This window comes from Eumetopias jubatus, unplaced genomic scaffold (genome assembly GCF_037043125.1).
Source record: "Eumetopias jubatus isolate StellerSeaLion01/CBP00866 unplaced genomic scaffold, mEumJub1_p1.0 scaffold_4, whole genome shotgun sequence".
Classification (NCBI taxonomy): domain Eukaryota; kingdom Metazoa; phylum Chordata; class Mammalia; order Carnivora; family Otariidae; genus Eumetopias; species Eumetopias jubatus.
In genome coordinates this window covers 137,402,960-137,419,704 of record NW_028274810.1, presented here as the reverse complement: position 1 = coordinate 137,419,704, position 16,745 = coordinate 137,402,960, and the positions used below count along the sequence as shown (strand labels likewise).

Below are 16,745 nucleotides of genomic sequence, written 5' to 3'. Positions count from 1 at the left end.
AGGAAACAAACAAAAAGATTCTTAAATACAGAGAATAAACAAATGGATAACTACCAGAGAGGAGGTGGGTAGGGCGACGGGTGAAATAGATAAAGGGGATTAAGAATACACTGCTTATGATGAGCACTGAGTAATGTATAGAATTGTTGAATCACTGTATTGTACATCTGAAACTAATATAACATATGCTAATTATACTTCAATTAAAAAAATAATTTTAGAGGTGCCTGGGTGGTTCAGCTGGTTAAGTATCTGTCTTCGGCTCAGGTCATGATCTCAGGGTCCTGGGATTGAGCCCCGCGTTGGGCTCCCTGCTCAGTGGGGAGTCTGCTTCTCCCTTTGCCCCTTATCCCGCTCATGCCCTCTTTCAAATAAATAACATCTTAAAAAAAAGAATTTTAACTAAAATTTAAAAAATTAGGTTACAGGGGCGCCTGGGTGGCTCAGTCGTTAAGCGTCTGCCTTCGGCTCAGGTTGTGATCCTAGGGTCCTGGGATCGAGCCCCATGTCAGGCTCCCTGCTGCGCGGGAAGCCTGCTTCTCCCTCTTCTGCTCCCCCTGCTTGTGTTCCCTCTCTCGCTGTGTCTCTCTCTCTGTCAAATAAATAAATAAAATCTTGAAAAAAAAATTATGTTACATACCTTTAAAAAAAATTTGAGATTGTGGTGTTTCTGCAGGTCTGAGGTAGAGATGGATGAGGTTGGTAGAATGGATTTAGGGGGTAGGCAGTTTTCTTAGTGGAATTCTGCTGGGAAACTGGTCTTTTTCCCAAGCAAATCCATGGGGTTGACTAAGTACGCCTTCCTATGTGCAAAAAAAGGATATGATTTATGACCTGAAAGGTAAGATGGACACCTTGTGTCCAGTGTTGCTATTGGCATTTAAATGAATTCTAGCAAAGAGTGGTTAGCATGACCATAGAAAGAAAAAGATAACCAGTAAAGGAAATGAACTTGTAGCCTGATGGCAAAGGAAACAAACAAACAAAAAAGATACATCAGAACTACAGGTCTGAATGAACAACTTAATAAGCCACTTGCGGCTAGAGTGATGCTAACAAATCACAGAAGAGAGACTGCAGAAAAATGAAAATTATATTTGTAACAGAATAACATGTACTTAGAAAAAATGTCTAAGTTAATATTCAGTATATGTTTTTTTAAAGATTTTATTTATTTGTGAGAGAGATAAAGTGCATGAGCAGGGTTGGGGAGAAGGCAGAGGGACAGGGAGAAAGAGACTTCCTGCCAGGAAATTTTATGGAGCAGGGAGCCCTACACAGGGCTAGATGTGGGGCTCCATCCCAGGACCCTGAGATCACAGCCTGAGCTGAAGGTAGATGCTTAACTGACTGAGCCACCAAGGTGCACCAATATTCAGTATATTTGTGTGTGAGCTTACCCATAATGCAATTTATTTATTGTGAATAAATACCTTTTGAACATTTTTCAAATAAAGAATTCAGTTATAGTTCTACTGTAGAAAATGGGGTCTAGATTGGCTCCAGAAATCATTAGGTCACTATAATAGTTCATAGAGACTCCTGGATGTTTGGTACACAAAAAAGATATTTACAAAACCACATTTTTGCACAAAGACTGCTACATATACACAGACGTATTTGTGTATGAGAACAGAATATGCACTTGGGGGAAATTAAATAAATATCATTTGAAAAAGTGGACTTTTAAGTATGGTTATAAATCTTAAAAAGAAACAGCTATAATTTATTGCTCATGTGGGAGAAATTTTGGGTGTACTCTTTCTGGATGTACTTTCCTTTTCACTGTTACAACTATGGCACAGAGGGGTAATTATCAGTTTGTGAATTCTACTGTGAAAGGACCAAAGTGATGTCACTGGAAATGTTTCCCAGAGACTCTCTTTTGCTTTCTAAAATAATACAATTGGATGTGAAATGAACTGCTGGCACATTTTAAAACATATATTGCAAATGATGGTAAAGTTGGAAAAAGAAGTGCCTAAACACTACAGTTGTGCCAGCAAAGGGGTTATAGGCTCTTGTGTTTGGAGGGTGGGGCATACTAAATTACATAATCTTTTAAAAATGTAATAAAAAATGTTCAGGAAGTTTCCTAAAACAACTCCATGTTAATCTGGCTTTTGGTAAATAAAACTCTAAGGAAAACTTCCTTCCAAATGTGAATGTGTCACAGTGAAAATCTATTGACATGGAATGAAGATGAAATAAGTAATATTTTCCCTTAAATGCAAAGGGATTTATGGCTATGATTCACTAATTAGAAACAACAACATGATTTAAAGACTATAGTAAATTTTATATGAGACTTGTAGTGAGACCAATTTACTTTCACGGATAATTGTCACAGTAAATAGAGGTTATAAACTGTGCTATATAATGTGGAATATTTTAACTCAGTATGATTAAGATAGAACATAGCAAACAGTAGATTCTAAATAATGATGATGATATTGGATATTGAAAAATCAGTTCAAATGGTATTATGCTGTCTTGTTAAACGATGTCTATTTTATAAATGCCATAAGTTTTATTACATCTAAAAAGTTGCTTTAGTCTTTCATAATGTCTGAAGATATTAATTGAAGTAAACTTTGACCATACAAAAGAAGCACTCCAAAGGGCTTTGTAGGCCAATATGGCTTGATAAATAAAGCTTATCCCACCTCAAAGATAATGTAGGCTTATTCAAAGTTATTCCTTTCTGACTCTAGTTCATTCTGATGTATTATCATTTTAACTATTCAAACATAAGCTTGTAAAAAAAATGAAAATCATAAGATAGCGTCACATAAAAAAAAGCATGTTATAGACCACATTCATATGCTTTTTTCATTGTTTTACTGAGATCATTAAATGAAATAGTGTCTAACATGGCATAATCTAATATTTGGCTGCTTGGATATTTCCTTGATATTTGTCACCAATACCAGGCAGTGTTCAATCAGAGAAACTGGATTAAATATTTTTAACAAACATGAATGAAAATTTTTTTCAAAGTAGTGAGAGGGTAAGAGATAAAATTTTGAAAATATTTCATAAAAGTAGATTTATAGAAAGTATGATTGATGTTTATGTTCTCGGGGTTATGGTTTTATCTATAGAAGACATTTATTTTTTATTTACACTTATAATTATATTATAAAATGTTAAAGAATAAAGAATTTTGTCACTGACATACCAGTTCTTTCCTGGCCTGAGGAGGGCAAGTTTCATTGGACATCTGCAGTGTTACAATATGTAAACACACAGTGACATTCCCCACTTCAGAGATTACTATTGGTAAAAAAATTTCCCTTAAATATATTTTCCCTGTAAATATTTCATCTTTTACCTATGATTGAAACAGCTTGTCTCTTTCATATGTATTTCCCATCTTTGTTACCGACTAGTGGCAAGAACTTGAGCAAACCATTTTACTACAAGGCCTCAGATTAGGAAACATATACAAAGTCCATTAGTTTTTCAAAGTATGCACATTACCCCATTAATGTGTTGCAACCAGGGTTTTTATAAAAAAAATGAAATTGAATCAATTTGAATAGAAAATAAAGAGGATAAACCACATCGCAAGGCTAGTTTTTTGGTTTCACTTTTATATATATGTATGCATATTGTGTGATGTAAAATGTATTCCTTCATATGGGTTGCAGGCAAAAAAAAGTTTGAAAAATATAGTTTTAATGATTCAGAAATACCTTCTAAGTCAAAAATGAAATCATTCTAGTTTCCAGCTCAGAAATTCTGAAAATGACCTCCTTTAACATACTATCATATGGTTTACTGCCTGAGAGACACTAGCAGCTAGTTACAAGGGCATTTAGTTGAAACGACTAGAGAATATTTACTCCCTTAATTAGCTGTAACTGATAATATCCATTTAAGTATTTAAGACGCAACTCGGGGCGCCTGGGTGGCTCAGTTGGTTGGGCGACTGCCTTCAGCTCAGGTCATGATCCTGGAGTCCCGGGATCGAGTCCCACATCGGGCTCCCTGCTCGGCGGGGAGTTTGCTTCTCCCTCTGACCCTCTCCCCTCTCATGCTCTCTCTCTATCTCATTCTCTCTCTCAAATAAATAAATAAAATCTTTAAAAAAAAAAAAAGACGCAACTCGCTGGGCTTTCACCCTCTCAAAAAATCCAACAACATATTAGGCATAAACAATTTAGTACAAATATTAATTTGTAGATGTATGTCACAAATACATATGCCACAAACTGTGGTAAGGGGCTGGGAGATGTAAAATGAATTGGTATGGTCCCAAACTCACTAGGTTTATAATTTTTAGGAAAATCTTAGATATAAAAAGAGAACATCCTACCCATAATCAAGGAGTAGAGTTCCGGTGTGCACTACTATGAAATATTATCCTAATAATCACCAATACAAGGTGTTATTTTTTGAGTATCTAATTCACTCATTCAATAAATATTTATTATATGCCAGGTGTTTTTCTAGGTTGGATGTTCCAAGGTTAGAATGACAAAGTCCACACTCTCAAGGAATGTATATAACAATGAAAAAATACAGAAAATAAGTAAACAAAAAAAATTAAACTGGTAAGTGTCATAATGATGTAATAGGCATTAACTAGGAGCCGCTTGTTATTGGATATTCAAGAAAGGCCTCCCTATAAGTAGACAGTAGTTTTAAATAAAACAGATATAAAAGACAAAAAGAAGACAGCCACTTAAAGATATGGAAAGGAACATTCCAGGAGAAGGGATAAGAGGCAAACGCCACCCAAGGCAGATAGGAGTTTGGAATGTTTGAGGAATAGGAAGTAGGCCAGAATGGCTGGGGTCTAGTGAAGAAAGAATGGTAGATGAGGTAAGGGATGTAGGAGAGAGCCACACTGAGTAGAGCCCTGTAAACTGTGGTGAAGTGTTTAGAGTATATTTTTATTGCCTGGGGGAGTCATTTGAGAGCCATGGGCAAAGGACTTTTGTAGTCTGATTTTTATTTATTTATTTTTTAAGACGGTAGGGCTGCTGTATAGAAAATAGATTTTACATAGCAAGAATGAAACTAACACAGTTAAGAGGCTATTACACAGGTGAGAGACGGTTGTGGCTTAGACCGAAGTAGTAGCAGTGGAGATGCAAATAGATTTGGGGAAAGTTTTGGAAGTACAATACAGAATTTGCTGACAGACTGCACATAGGGGGTGGGGAATCAACAATACTTCCTAGGATTTTAGTTTGTGCAACTAGGTGGATAGTTTAATCAACTGCAATGGGGAAGGCCAAGTTGCGGGGTGTGGTGGCAGGAATCCAGAGTTCTGTTTGGGGTATGTTAACTTAGAGATGCATATTAGTTATCTAAATGAATATGTCAAGAAAGCAGAATTGGGTCTTAGGGGAGATTTGGGGAGTCATCAGCATATAAGCAGTATTGATAGCCAAAGGACTGGTACCTCCATGGGAGCATCATGCAGTATCTCTTTTAATATTGATAACAACTCAAAGTAGATATTTTTCTTTTTATATAGATAAAACTAGCTTCTTTTTTTCTAAAAGAGCAACTCTGACAGAGATACACATTCTGAAAGTCAACCACCTACTAAATAGTGGAGCCTGGATTCAAATCTGTCTGACAGAGTTCTTATTCATTCCATTGTTTTACTGAAGCATTAGGATTTGTGAATTTCTGAGTGGAAGGTTTTTAATTTTTTTGAATGAAGGGTCTCTACAAGGTGTGTTAAGTTTGGAGAGAATGAACCTCATTCAGAATCTACACCAAGTTTTTAAGTTCAATAGTCTTTTCTGTCCTTACAGAACTTCTCTGTGGCAGATGCTATTGATAGTTCCTTTTTTTTTCTTTTAGTTCTACTCCCTTGCTTTGTGGGATGTGACTCTCTTTTCTCCCTTCTCCTACCTTGATTGCCTCTTCTTCACTGTCCTTTAGCTATGGCTGTAATGTAGGGATTTTTAGCTTTCTTTCCTCACTTTACATATTCTTCCTTTACAATTTTACGTTTCCATTGTTTTAAATACTAAATATATGCGTATGAACTTAAATTTCTTCTACTCCAGACATTTCTCCCTAGGTCTAGTAGATTGGGTCTAACGGTTCCTGAAAGCAATTAGCTTGGTGGGAAAGGTTGAGGAAGGAGGTTCCCCCGTGAGGTTACAGAGGAGGAGCGAAGTGCAGGGTCTGGGATGGTCTCATTCGTACATTTATTCAGTATTTCATTTATTTATAAGGACTTACATATGGGCTGGTCTTACGAGTTTTCAAATCTAGAGTGGCAGACTGATCCAGGTTGGCAAGAAGACATTCAGGTGAACATTAAGAAGTCCTCGGCCACACTAACATAATGTGCAAAGGCAGAATCCCGCTTAGTCCCTCAAACAGATTTTACAAAGTTTTTGGAGTGTATCAGTTTACTCGAACATTCAAAAGAAAATGGAAAGCAAACCCTATTAAGGAAGGAGGAAAGTTAAGGGCAAATAAAGGATTGGAGCAGAACGTTACGTTGCAGCAGTGCATAACGAGAACAAGGTACTATTAGGGAGTGGGAAGAGAATAAATACACCTATATAGAATAAAAGAGAAACCGAGAGTGGTGCATATTAAAAAAACAAAACAAAACAAAACTGCATTTGCTAAAAAAAAAAAAAATTCCTGGTAAAAAGTCACCTCAAAGCTAGCCGACTGCACCTTCCAGCGCTTAGCCACGGCGTCCTCAAGGTGCCCGAACGCCTCTCGCGGCCCAGCTGGCCCCGCCCCTTTCCCCAACAGCCCCTCCGCAGGGCCGTGTGCACGTGCGCAGCGATTCCCGCCCCCTCCGCTCTTTCGATCAATGAAAAATTGTGTCGTAATTCGCCACCGCCCGGTCTCAGGTCACGTGACAGTGTCTCCCCGCCCTCTCATTCCCTGCCTCCAGGTTCTGAGAAGATGGCGAAGGTCTCAGAGCTTTACGATGTCACTTGGGAAGGTAACTGCGGGCGGGGCGGGTGCGTAAAGACCAAAAGCCCTGGGAAGCGGTTCGGCAGTAACTGCTGCCCGTGGAGGCGTGAATTCTCCGGTCTGTCTTCTGCACTGGAGCTCTCTCTGGACGGACCGAAATAAGGTGGTGGCTAAGGTGGTGGTTGAGGCTGACCCCTTCCTTGGCCCGGCCTCCGACTGGAGTCTGCGGTGTTCCCCACCGCTTGTGCTTATCGACACACTGACCCACGTACCTCTGAGCCGGTACAGTGGCCCAGGGTAGCTTCCATTATAAGGCGGGAGGGCTGTCAAACATTTCATGTGGCTGCTGGGCGGCGCGGAGGAGGCGGGATAGTTGCCTGCTGAAGCTTCCCTGCAGCCAAGAAACACAGGGTCTATAAGGCCTTTTATTAAGTGCTGTGTAAAGGTTACAACTCTTTGCAGTAAAGGTCTGTGAAAGACCCATGAACAAATCTGATTTTTCTACGTGCCACTTTACATTTCGTTCTGTCTGCAAAACTGGGTCTCTGAATTCTCTTCAATACTCGCTGCCCCACTCCCCCTCAAAACACACTTAGACAACACAACTTTCTTCTCACTTCCTGCCAGTAATTCCTTTTCTGAAAGGGAAAATAACTGGTTATCTTGGGCATATGCATAAGTGTGATGGACTTCTTTTCCCATCCTACGTTAATCTAAGGTGGAGTGTGTTGTTTAAATCTGGAAGCGGCCAAACTTTGAACCAGTTCTGTAAGAGACTGTTCTCTTAAAGACTAGTGGGAAGCATGGTTAAGAGAAGAGCCTCGAGTTTCTCTAAGGCATGAAAGTTGTGTAATTGAAATTTCTGTTCTCATCATTTAACAGTAGACTTTAACAGCTTATTTGTTTAGTGAATTCCTTCTTCAGATATTTAAATGATGACCTAATAACATGTGGACTGAAAGTTATATTGACCATTTAATGGTGAGTGTATCTATCCAGTATTACAAAATTGCAAACATGTATGGGAAAAGGTAAAATTCCTTTATACTTGAACTGAATTCAATAATTTATCATTGGTTTTGTGGCCTCTAGCTCACTGTGAACAGTATTTCTACCTGCATTTGGGGAATTCATTATATTGAAAGTATTAAATGCTTTGTGCTAGATCCTGGGTATATTAAATTAAGTAACACACAGTCCTTACTTTTAGGGAGTTCACAGTCTAATGGAGAGGACAGACCTTTAAAATACATAGTTTTAAAAGGCTTGTGTCAGGATATATTTTTAAGCCAGATGGTAGATATGTGGCTGTTACTTTTAATGCTTTTTAAAAAATGTTTAAAATATTTCATGCTTTTTAGAAAGTGTTACTTTGAAGGTATGTTCAATATAGGTTTCTTAGATGGTAGGAACAAGTAGATGTGTAACTATCATACCTACCAGCAGACAAGGTGACTTAACTAGGTAACTTGGACCTTATCCTGTGGGTATTCTAAGGAGGAGTGGATTTAGAGTAATAAATATTAGCTATTTCACAAGTATGATTGAACAAAAGGGAGCATGTTAAAGTGCTTTTAAACTATTAAGTGCTTTATAAAAAAGATGATCCTGCCCATGTCTCCAGCTTTATCTTAACTATTTCTCCCTTACTCTATGAGCTGGCTATGCTGGCTTTTGTTAATTCCCTAAATGTGTTCTACTCCTCTTTGTCTTAGGGCTGGACAGATGCTATTTCTTCCACTAGGAGTGTTTTTCCTTTCTTGCCCTATTCTTGCTACCTTTATATATTCTGTTTATCAGAATTTCCCTCAAAGGTCACAAACTTCAGAGAGCCTTCCTTGACCACCTTGCCCTAGCCCTCCACTAAAATTTTTTTAAAAAGAAAAAGACAACAACAAAAGCAATGAAATGTACTCCTGGCCCTTAACTCTGTGTCCTCATACTATTGAAGTACTTACCCAATTTGTTAAGTTTTAAACTTCTGTCTCCTAGAATGGAGGGAGGGACCAGCCGTATCTTGGTCTTGTGCTAGACATTTTGAAGTTGCTCAGTCATTATTTGTTGACTAAGTGAATTGTTAATGGCACTAATAATAAACATTAACAAATTGTCACAAAAGGCTATAAGCCATTTTTCTAGTATTGGAGAAATTTCTGTAGTATCTTAGGTAGACTTAGGCAGCTCACTTTACTGATAGGATATAGTTTCCTTATTTGTAAAATGAAGGTTTCAGACCTTTCCAGAATCAGAGTCCTATTTTAGGGGACTTTTAAAGAGTGATCTAGATTTTTCTTTCAAAGACTTACAGTAACAAATTTTTAGGATTTTAGAAGGTGATAGAGAACTCTTAGAGATAGTTTTTTGTTTAGATTTTTTTGGGGGAGGGCATGTCAGTTGGACCTGTGTCCTTAAGAATTCCATTGAACAGCATCATGAATTAAGGTTGTGGAAATGGCTTATTCAAAAAAGTACTATAATTCTTGTGATAGGAAAATTTATCACGTTTATAAAAGACCCATATAGTAAATCTAACACTTCTAATCTTTTGGGCTCTATGGAAAAAATAGAATATATGGTTTACTTATTCAACCAGTTGAAAATTAATGTTTGTTAGAGGAGTTACTACTTAGGAGTTTGGAGGTGGGAAAGAGAGTTGTAAGAAGGATATAGCCAAGTTTCTCAAAAATAGGATATTTGGCCAGGATATGGGTAGGATGTCTAGCACAATGCCTGGCTTGAAATAGGCACTAAATGAATATTTGTTGGAAAAATAATTATAAAAATACTTACTGTCTCTACTTTCTCTTTATTCAGTCCTTCAAACAACATAATTTGGTTTCCATGCCCTCTCATTCCAGTAAGGTTTCTAGGGAAACCTAATGCCAGTTCTAATGAATGTGTTTTTTTTTACCCCATATTATGTTTGTTGTTGTGGATCACTCCATGAAATATTCTTTACTTGGTTTCATAATAACATTATGGGTCTCCTCTTACTTTTCAGACCTTTCCTTTGTGAGTTTTCTATATCCATTCGCTCCTTGATTTTTAGTGTCCCCTAATGGTCCTTTTCTTAGCACTCTACTTAATCTATTATTGGTGGTTATTAAACCTGAGATCAATAGAATCCTGACTGATGGAGGGGTAAGTTTTATGTGGTCTTTGAATTCCCTGAAATTGTATGTAAAATTGAATGTATGTAAACATGTACATCTTTCTGGGAAAAGAGGGTTCAAAGGTCTCATCAGATTCAAAGAGTCTAAAATTAAAAGGTTAAATGCCTTCTGTGGGTGATCTCATTCACACCTAGCTTTAACTATTAGCCTATATACGAAATAACATGTTAATTAAATACATATCTGGAGTACTTTGCACTAGGCACTGTACCAGTTCCTGAGGATACAGTGCTAAACAAGACAGGCAGGATCCCAGATCTCATGGAACATACCCTGAGATTTCACTTCTAAGCTAAAGATACATACTTATGGATATGTATCTGTTTTGTGAAGGTAATTTTTTCAAGGTAAGAGCTAGGTTGGCGCCTTGAATGCTAGCCTAATTTGGGTTCAGCATATGGGCAAAGGGTGCAGTGTTATGGATAAGATCTGTAAAACACTAAATAATTTATATTCCCAAGGCATTTACTCCTCTTTTAAAATAAACTGTGAAGTTGGGACACCTGGGTGGCCCAGTTGGTTAAGCATCTGACTCTTGGTTTTGGCTCAGGTTATGATCTCAGGGTCGTGAGATCAAGCCTCGGGTCAGCCTCTGTGCTCAGTGCAGAGTCCGCTTGGGTTTCTCTCTCCATCTCCCTCTGCTCCTCTCCTCTAAATGCTGTCTCCCTCTCTCAAATAAATAAATAAATCTTTTTTTTTAAAAGATTTTATTTATTTGAGAGAGAGAGAGAGAGAGAGTGCACAAGAGGGGGTAGGATCAGAGGGAGAAGCAGGCTTCCTACTGAGCAGGGAGCCTGATGCCGGACTCGATCCTGGCTGGGACTCCAGGATCATGACCTGAGCTGAAGGCAGTCACTTAACCAACTGAGCCACCCAGGTGCCCGTAAATAAATCTTTAAGATAAAATAAAATAATCTGCAGGTTGAAATTGAACATGGATTTAAGACTGTAAGTGAACCATGGTATAGGGGAGATAGAGTTTGAATGAGTTTTGAGAACCCATGCTGTGGATCTGAAGATAACATATGTTGTGATGTGATTAGGGGTGTGTATTTGTTTTTTTGTCCCTAGTTCCTGTCACGGAGCTCCTAAACCCTTGAAATTTTCTGAATGATAGGATCGATAGGAACAGTTTTTGTTATATTTAGTCTTTTTTTCTGGGTTTCTGACACAAGAGCGTCTTAAGATCTTTGGAGTTTCTAGAACTGTAAGAGTATCTTTTTGTCTGCTAATGAGATGATTGGAGGCTGGTTGCTTCCGGTTGGGGGCTGGTCATCCAAAAGACCTGGGCAAGATTAAAAGGTTGGAATTTTAGTCTCATTCCTTGACTTCCTGGGAGGGGAGATCATCTGGAGATCAATCATGCAGGTGGAGTGAAATCCCCATAAACCCCCTTAAGCTATGGTGTTTGGAGAGCTTCCAGGTTGGTAAGCACATCAAGGTACTGGGATGGTGACTCGCTTAGAGAGAACTTGGAAGTTCCTCTGCTTCCCTTCCCTCCCGCTCCCCCCCCACCTTTGCCCTATGTAGCTCTTCCATTTGGCTGTTCCTGAGTTGTATTTTTTATAATAAACCCATAATAATAAGTGAAGCACTTATCTGAGTTCCTTGAGGCATTCTTGCAAACCTAAGGAGGTGGTTGTGAGAACCCCAGACTTTTTTTTTTTTTTAAGATTTTATTTATTTATTTGAGAGAGAAAGATCACAGAGGCAGAGGGAGAGGGAGAAGCCGACTCACTGCTGAGCAGAGAGCCTGATGCAGAGCTTGATCCCAGGACCCTGAGATCATGACCTGAGCCAAAGGCAGATGCTTAACCAACTGAGCCACCCAGGCGCCCCGAACCCCAGACTTTATAGACAGTTGGTCCGAAATACTGGTGGCCCTGACTTGTGATTGCTGTCTAAAGTGGGGGCAGTTTTGTGGGACTGAGCCCTTAACCTGTGGGGTATAAATGACCTTTTTTTTTTTTTTTGTCCATTTCTTCTTCAACCTTGTAAGATTCAGTTCAGGTTATTTCCTCTGTGGAGTGAGAGTCAAGCTGATTTCTAGTTGTCAGTAGAAGGAATTAACTGTGTTAATTTCATTTTCTCAGACCATTTAGGATCTGTTTTTGTCTTGGATTTTTGTTTTGTTTGTTTGTTTGTTTTAGACTTTGAGCTATAGGGATTCAGATAATGCATATGAAAGTGTGAAAATCTGTGTGAAAATCCATTGTGCTTCTTTTATACTTTTTCTCTAGGGGCCTAGCATATTGTTTATTTAACTCATGTGTTCAACAATTTAACTGTTTAAATCTATTCTATATCTGTGTCTGTAGAAGGAAGAAGTTGGTACTTCAGATGAATAAGTATGTTAGATTTTCAGAGGTAGGAGTAAGAAAGCATGTATGTGATTGGCGAATTGGACATTTCATTCTACCGTAACTATATGAAAAACATCTTTTGTTTACTGGATTAGGTACTTTCTTTTTCCTCGTTATTCCTGCTGTTGTCAATATGCTGTTCATTAAAATTCCTGTTTCCTCTTGTTTTATAATATGCAAAGTGGTTCTTGTGACTTGTTTGCTAGTGCTTTTTACCTTACTTTACATTTTTCTTATTATTGTATATATAATCGAAAGATTTCCTTTGTTCTGAATCTGTTGCTGTTTATTTTCTTGCATGGTTGTGTATCTTTATACATTATATCTACTTTTGTAATGTTATTAAGGAAGTTTTGTGATGACTGTCCTTTCAGTGCTGATTGCCTAATATGATCCCCTGATTATGAAATTTTACATTCTTGAGTGAGTAGGAGCTTCAGGAGTACTTTGGATTTTTGAGATTTATATGTATAATTTTATGTGTTTTTTTTTTCTGGGAAAATTATCTCTAGTTTTTATCAATTTCTGAGAGTTGTCTATAACTTCAAAAAAGTGAAGATCCATACTTGCTTAAAGAGTTAGAGGATCTTTATAGAGGACCAATGCCATTCATTACTTTTATAGTCATAACATCAGTTGTAAGGTCTTTAATCTTTCAAAGGATCTGTTGCTCTTGTTAAATTGATTTTCTGCTTTATGAGTTTTGACATACCATAGACTTATATTAGTGTGACTTGATTTTCTCTACCTGAGAAGTTGATTTCAACTTCCTTATCAATTTTTTGATACTGATCAAATATGTATGTAATAACAAACTTTATTTTTTCAGAAATGCGAGATAAAATGAGAAAATGGAGAGAAGAAAACTCACGAAACAGTGAGCAAATTGTGGAAGTTGGAGAGGAATTAATTAATGAATATGCTTCTAAGCTTGGAGATGATAGTAAGTTCTTTATTCATGTTTGGCTCGTGTTCTGTTTTGGTTTTTAGTTTAGTTTTTTTTTTTTTTTAAAGCATCTTTTTGTTATGTTTTTCCTGCTGTTTATATCAATCTATGATTTGTCCCTTTTTTAAAAAACTTCTCAGGATGTCTAATGATGCATTATTTTGAGAAGGATTTCTGATTTCTGGTTGTAGTGAAGCAATCAAATAGATATTTTTCTTTTAAAGCTCACAGGGCTATAGTCCTGGTCTGGTCAAAATGTATTTCATAAAGAATTTTTTAGAAGAGCAAAGGTATTAAATAATAGTAGATTTTTTTAAGCTTATAAGATATTAAAATATTTTACATCACTGAAAGCACATAAGGATGCTTTCTTAATTCTAGATATGTAATAAATCAATTTTCAGTTACAAGTAACGTTCTCTAAGATATCAGAAACAAGAAGAATAATTTCTTTTGGGAGATTTTTACATTAAATTCATTTTTTTTCTCTCTCTGTGTCTAGTTTGGATCATATATGAGCAAGTGATGATTGCAGCCCTAGACTATGGTCGAGATGACTTGGCATTGGTAAGTATTTAAACTAATTATATTTTATTTTATTTTAAATTTGCTACATGAATTATAAGTAGCTAAAACTTAGTACATGGCTTGTATTTGAATGCTTTTATAGGTTGTTTTCAATGCTACTCTTAAGAATAGGAGAGACTAATTAGGTGCTTTGGGACAGGGAATGTTCTTAAATCTTTTTAATAATCTTGGGAAGTACTTAGTATTCCAGTTTTACTGAAGAGGTTAAATTAGTTGGTGAAGGTTATCTAGTTAAGAGGTAAATTATGTTATTATAGAGTTTAAAATAAGCATATAGTTTAAAACAAGTTTATCTTTTGGGTTGTTGGATGACTTTTATAACAGAGTCATTGACTTACAATGATTTGACTTATGATTTTTCAACTTTATGATGGTGTGAAAGTATTACACATTCAGTAGAAACTATACTTTGAATTTTGATCTTTTCCCAGGCTAATGGTAGGTGGTATGATACTTTCTCATGATGCTGGGCAGTGGCAGTGGGATATACCTCCCAGTCAGCCATGTGATCACAAGGGTAAACAACTGATAAACTTATTACCATTCTATACCCACACAACCATTCTGTTTTTCACTTTCAGTACAGTATTTAGTAAATTACATGAAATAGTCGATACTTTATTATAAAATAGGCTTTGTGTTAGATGATTTTGCCCAACTATAGGCTAAAGTAAGTGTTCTGAGCATGTGTAAGGCATGCTAGGCTAAGCTATGCTGTTCAGTAGATTAGGTGTATTAAATGCATTTTTGACTTTCAGTATTTTGAACTTACCATGGATTTATTGGGATGTAACCCTATTGTAAGTGGAAGACCTATGCATAATGTTAAATACTCTTTTGCAATGTTATAAATGTATCTCTTAAATTATTAGAAAATCCTAACATGTGTAGAATATGACTTAAAATACTAATACTGCTTTTAAAATAAAAGAATGATAATAGCTATATTTTTGAACACTTGTGATGGGCACTGTGCTAAATGCTTTATATCATACTTTATTTAATCTTTACAGTTATTTCTTAATTTGATTTTTGCTTGACACTATCATTATACTTATTTCATAAATCAAGAAATGGAGGTTTTGGCTTTTTTGTTCTATTGTTTTATAGCCCTGAGTTCTTAAGTACTACTTTATGCTGCTTTCTCATTTAAGCCACAAAGAAAGTACATGCAAACAGAAAGTAGAAATACCAGAGAATATATGCATAGCTGAAATAGCATTGTTTTCTTCCAAGGTAATTAATTATGTTATGTTGGCTATACATCTAATTTCAGTGGAGCTGCTAGTAGTAAAAAGAAATATTCCGTAAAACCTTTTAGATTACCTTTGGAACCTATGAGAGAGTCTATTTATCTATCTATCTATCTATCTATCTATCTATCTATCTATCTATCTATCTATTTAAGGGGGGAGAGTCAGGGGGCGAGGGAGAGAGAGAATCTCAAGCAGGCTCTATGCTCAGTGCAGAGCCCAACTTGGGGCTCGATTCCATGACCGCGAGATCATGACCTGAGCTGAAATTAAGAGTTGGACACTTAACCAAGTGAACCCTGAAATAGTCTTTTAAATATTTACAGGGGTGGCAGCTTACATCTTAAGGGAAATATTGAGTTGTTTTTTAAGTAGCCAAATGCCATTTGATTAAGTAGGAGAATCAAATTAGATAATGTTGATAACCAAAGCAGGAGATCAAATTAAATGGTAGCTTTTTTTGTAACACAGTATTTTTTTTAATGTTCAGAATTCCTACACAGCTTAATTGACCAAACAGTATGAGTTTTGTGTGGTGTCAAAGAAATAAGCGAACGTCATCTTCAGTTTTGACTAACTTGAATATATTTCTTAGTGTGGCAGATTTTTAGCCACATATTTGAAAGCTGTACTTCCAGATCATGTTATAACTTACTTTATTACTATAGTGAAAAGGTATTTTTTTGGTCACTTATGCTTTGGGGCACTAGAATGGACCATTTTTATAATCCTTAATATTTCTAGTGCTTCCAAGACTCTTAAAATCCTCATATGTTACTGAGAACATAGTTGGTGCTCAAACTACTTGATTATTTATTTATTGAAGTTGATGGGTGAATTATGGATATCTCCCAAAGGAGATTGGTACTCTCCAGATTCGGTGTCTGTGTTTTATGACCCCAAGTCATGGTATGTGTACTGACAAAATGATTGGTTAATACATGAAGGCATGTATTAACAGGGCAAATAGTGTTATAATATTTGCAGGACCTGGAATTACTGTCAAAGAGCTTAATTTTTATCAAGAGAATGCCTAGATAATAGAAACTAAAAGCCAGGAAGTTGTTATAAACGTTTAAGTTGGGCCTAACACCTTATGGAAGCAATTGTGAAGGAGGAGTAATATGGCAGTATCTGAAGAGTTATTAGTGTTATCCCATGACCTGCTTATTTTCCCAGTTAAGAGTATAATCAGGTTCTGAGAACTGATTGTTGCTCCCATTGTAATTTCAGAGTTCTTCTTTTACCCCATTATTCATTACCAGTTAATTTCACTTCATGTTGTTAGAATAACTAATGAAATGATTTAAGAAGATACATTGAAGACTATATAGGCCATTCCTTGTAGCCATTTAGTGTATGTAATGTAATTACTACTCTGTAAGTCTTTTTTACTGATTACTTTTTCAGTTTTGTCTGCAGGAGTTGAGAAGACAGTTCCCTGGCAGTCACAGAGTCAAGAGACTAACTGGCATGAGATTTGAAGCCATGGAAAGGTAACTGAATCTTA

General features: G+C 36.7%; 1 protein-coding gene across 3 annotated transcripts in view; it reads left to right on the top strand.

Moving 5' to 3' along the window:
* Nucleotides 1-6,876: 6,876 nt before the first annotated feature.
* Nucleotides 6,877-16,745, top strand: part of EMC2 (ER membrane protein complex subunit 2) — a 47,085-nt gene continuing 37,216 nt past the window's right edge. For all 3 annotated transcript variants that reach the window (XM_028122502.2, XM_028122501.2, XM_028122500.1), the window contains exons 1-4: nt 6,877-6,940; nt 13,278-13,391; nt 13,897-13,961; nt 16,646-16,731. In XM_028122502.2, the coding sequence (XP_027978303.1) occupies nt 6,901-6,940; nt 13,278-13,391; nt 13,897-13,961; nt 16,646-16,731 (305 nt within the window). In that variant the 5' untranslated portion in view covers nt 6,877-6,900. The remainder of the gene's footprint in view (nt 6,941-13,277; nt 13,392-13,896; nt 13,962-16,645; nt 16,732-16,745) is intronic.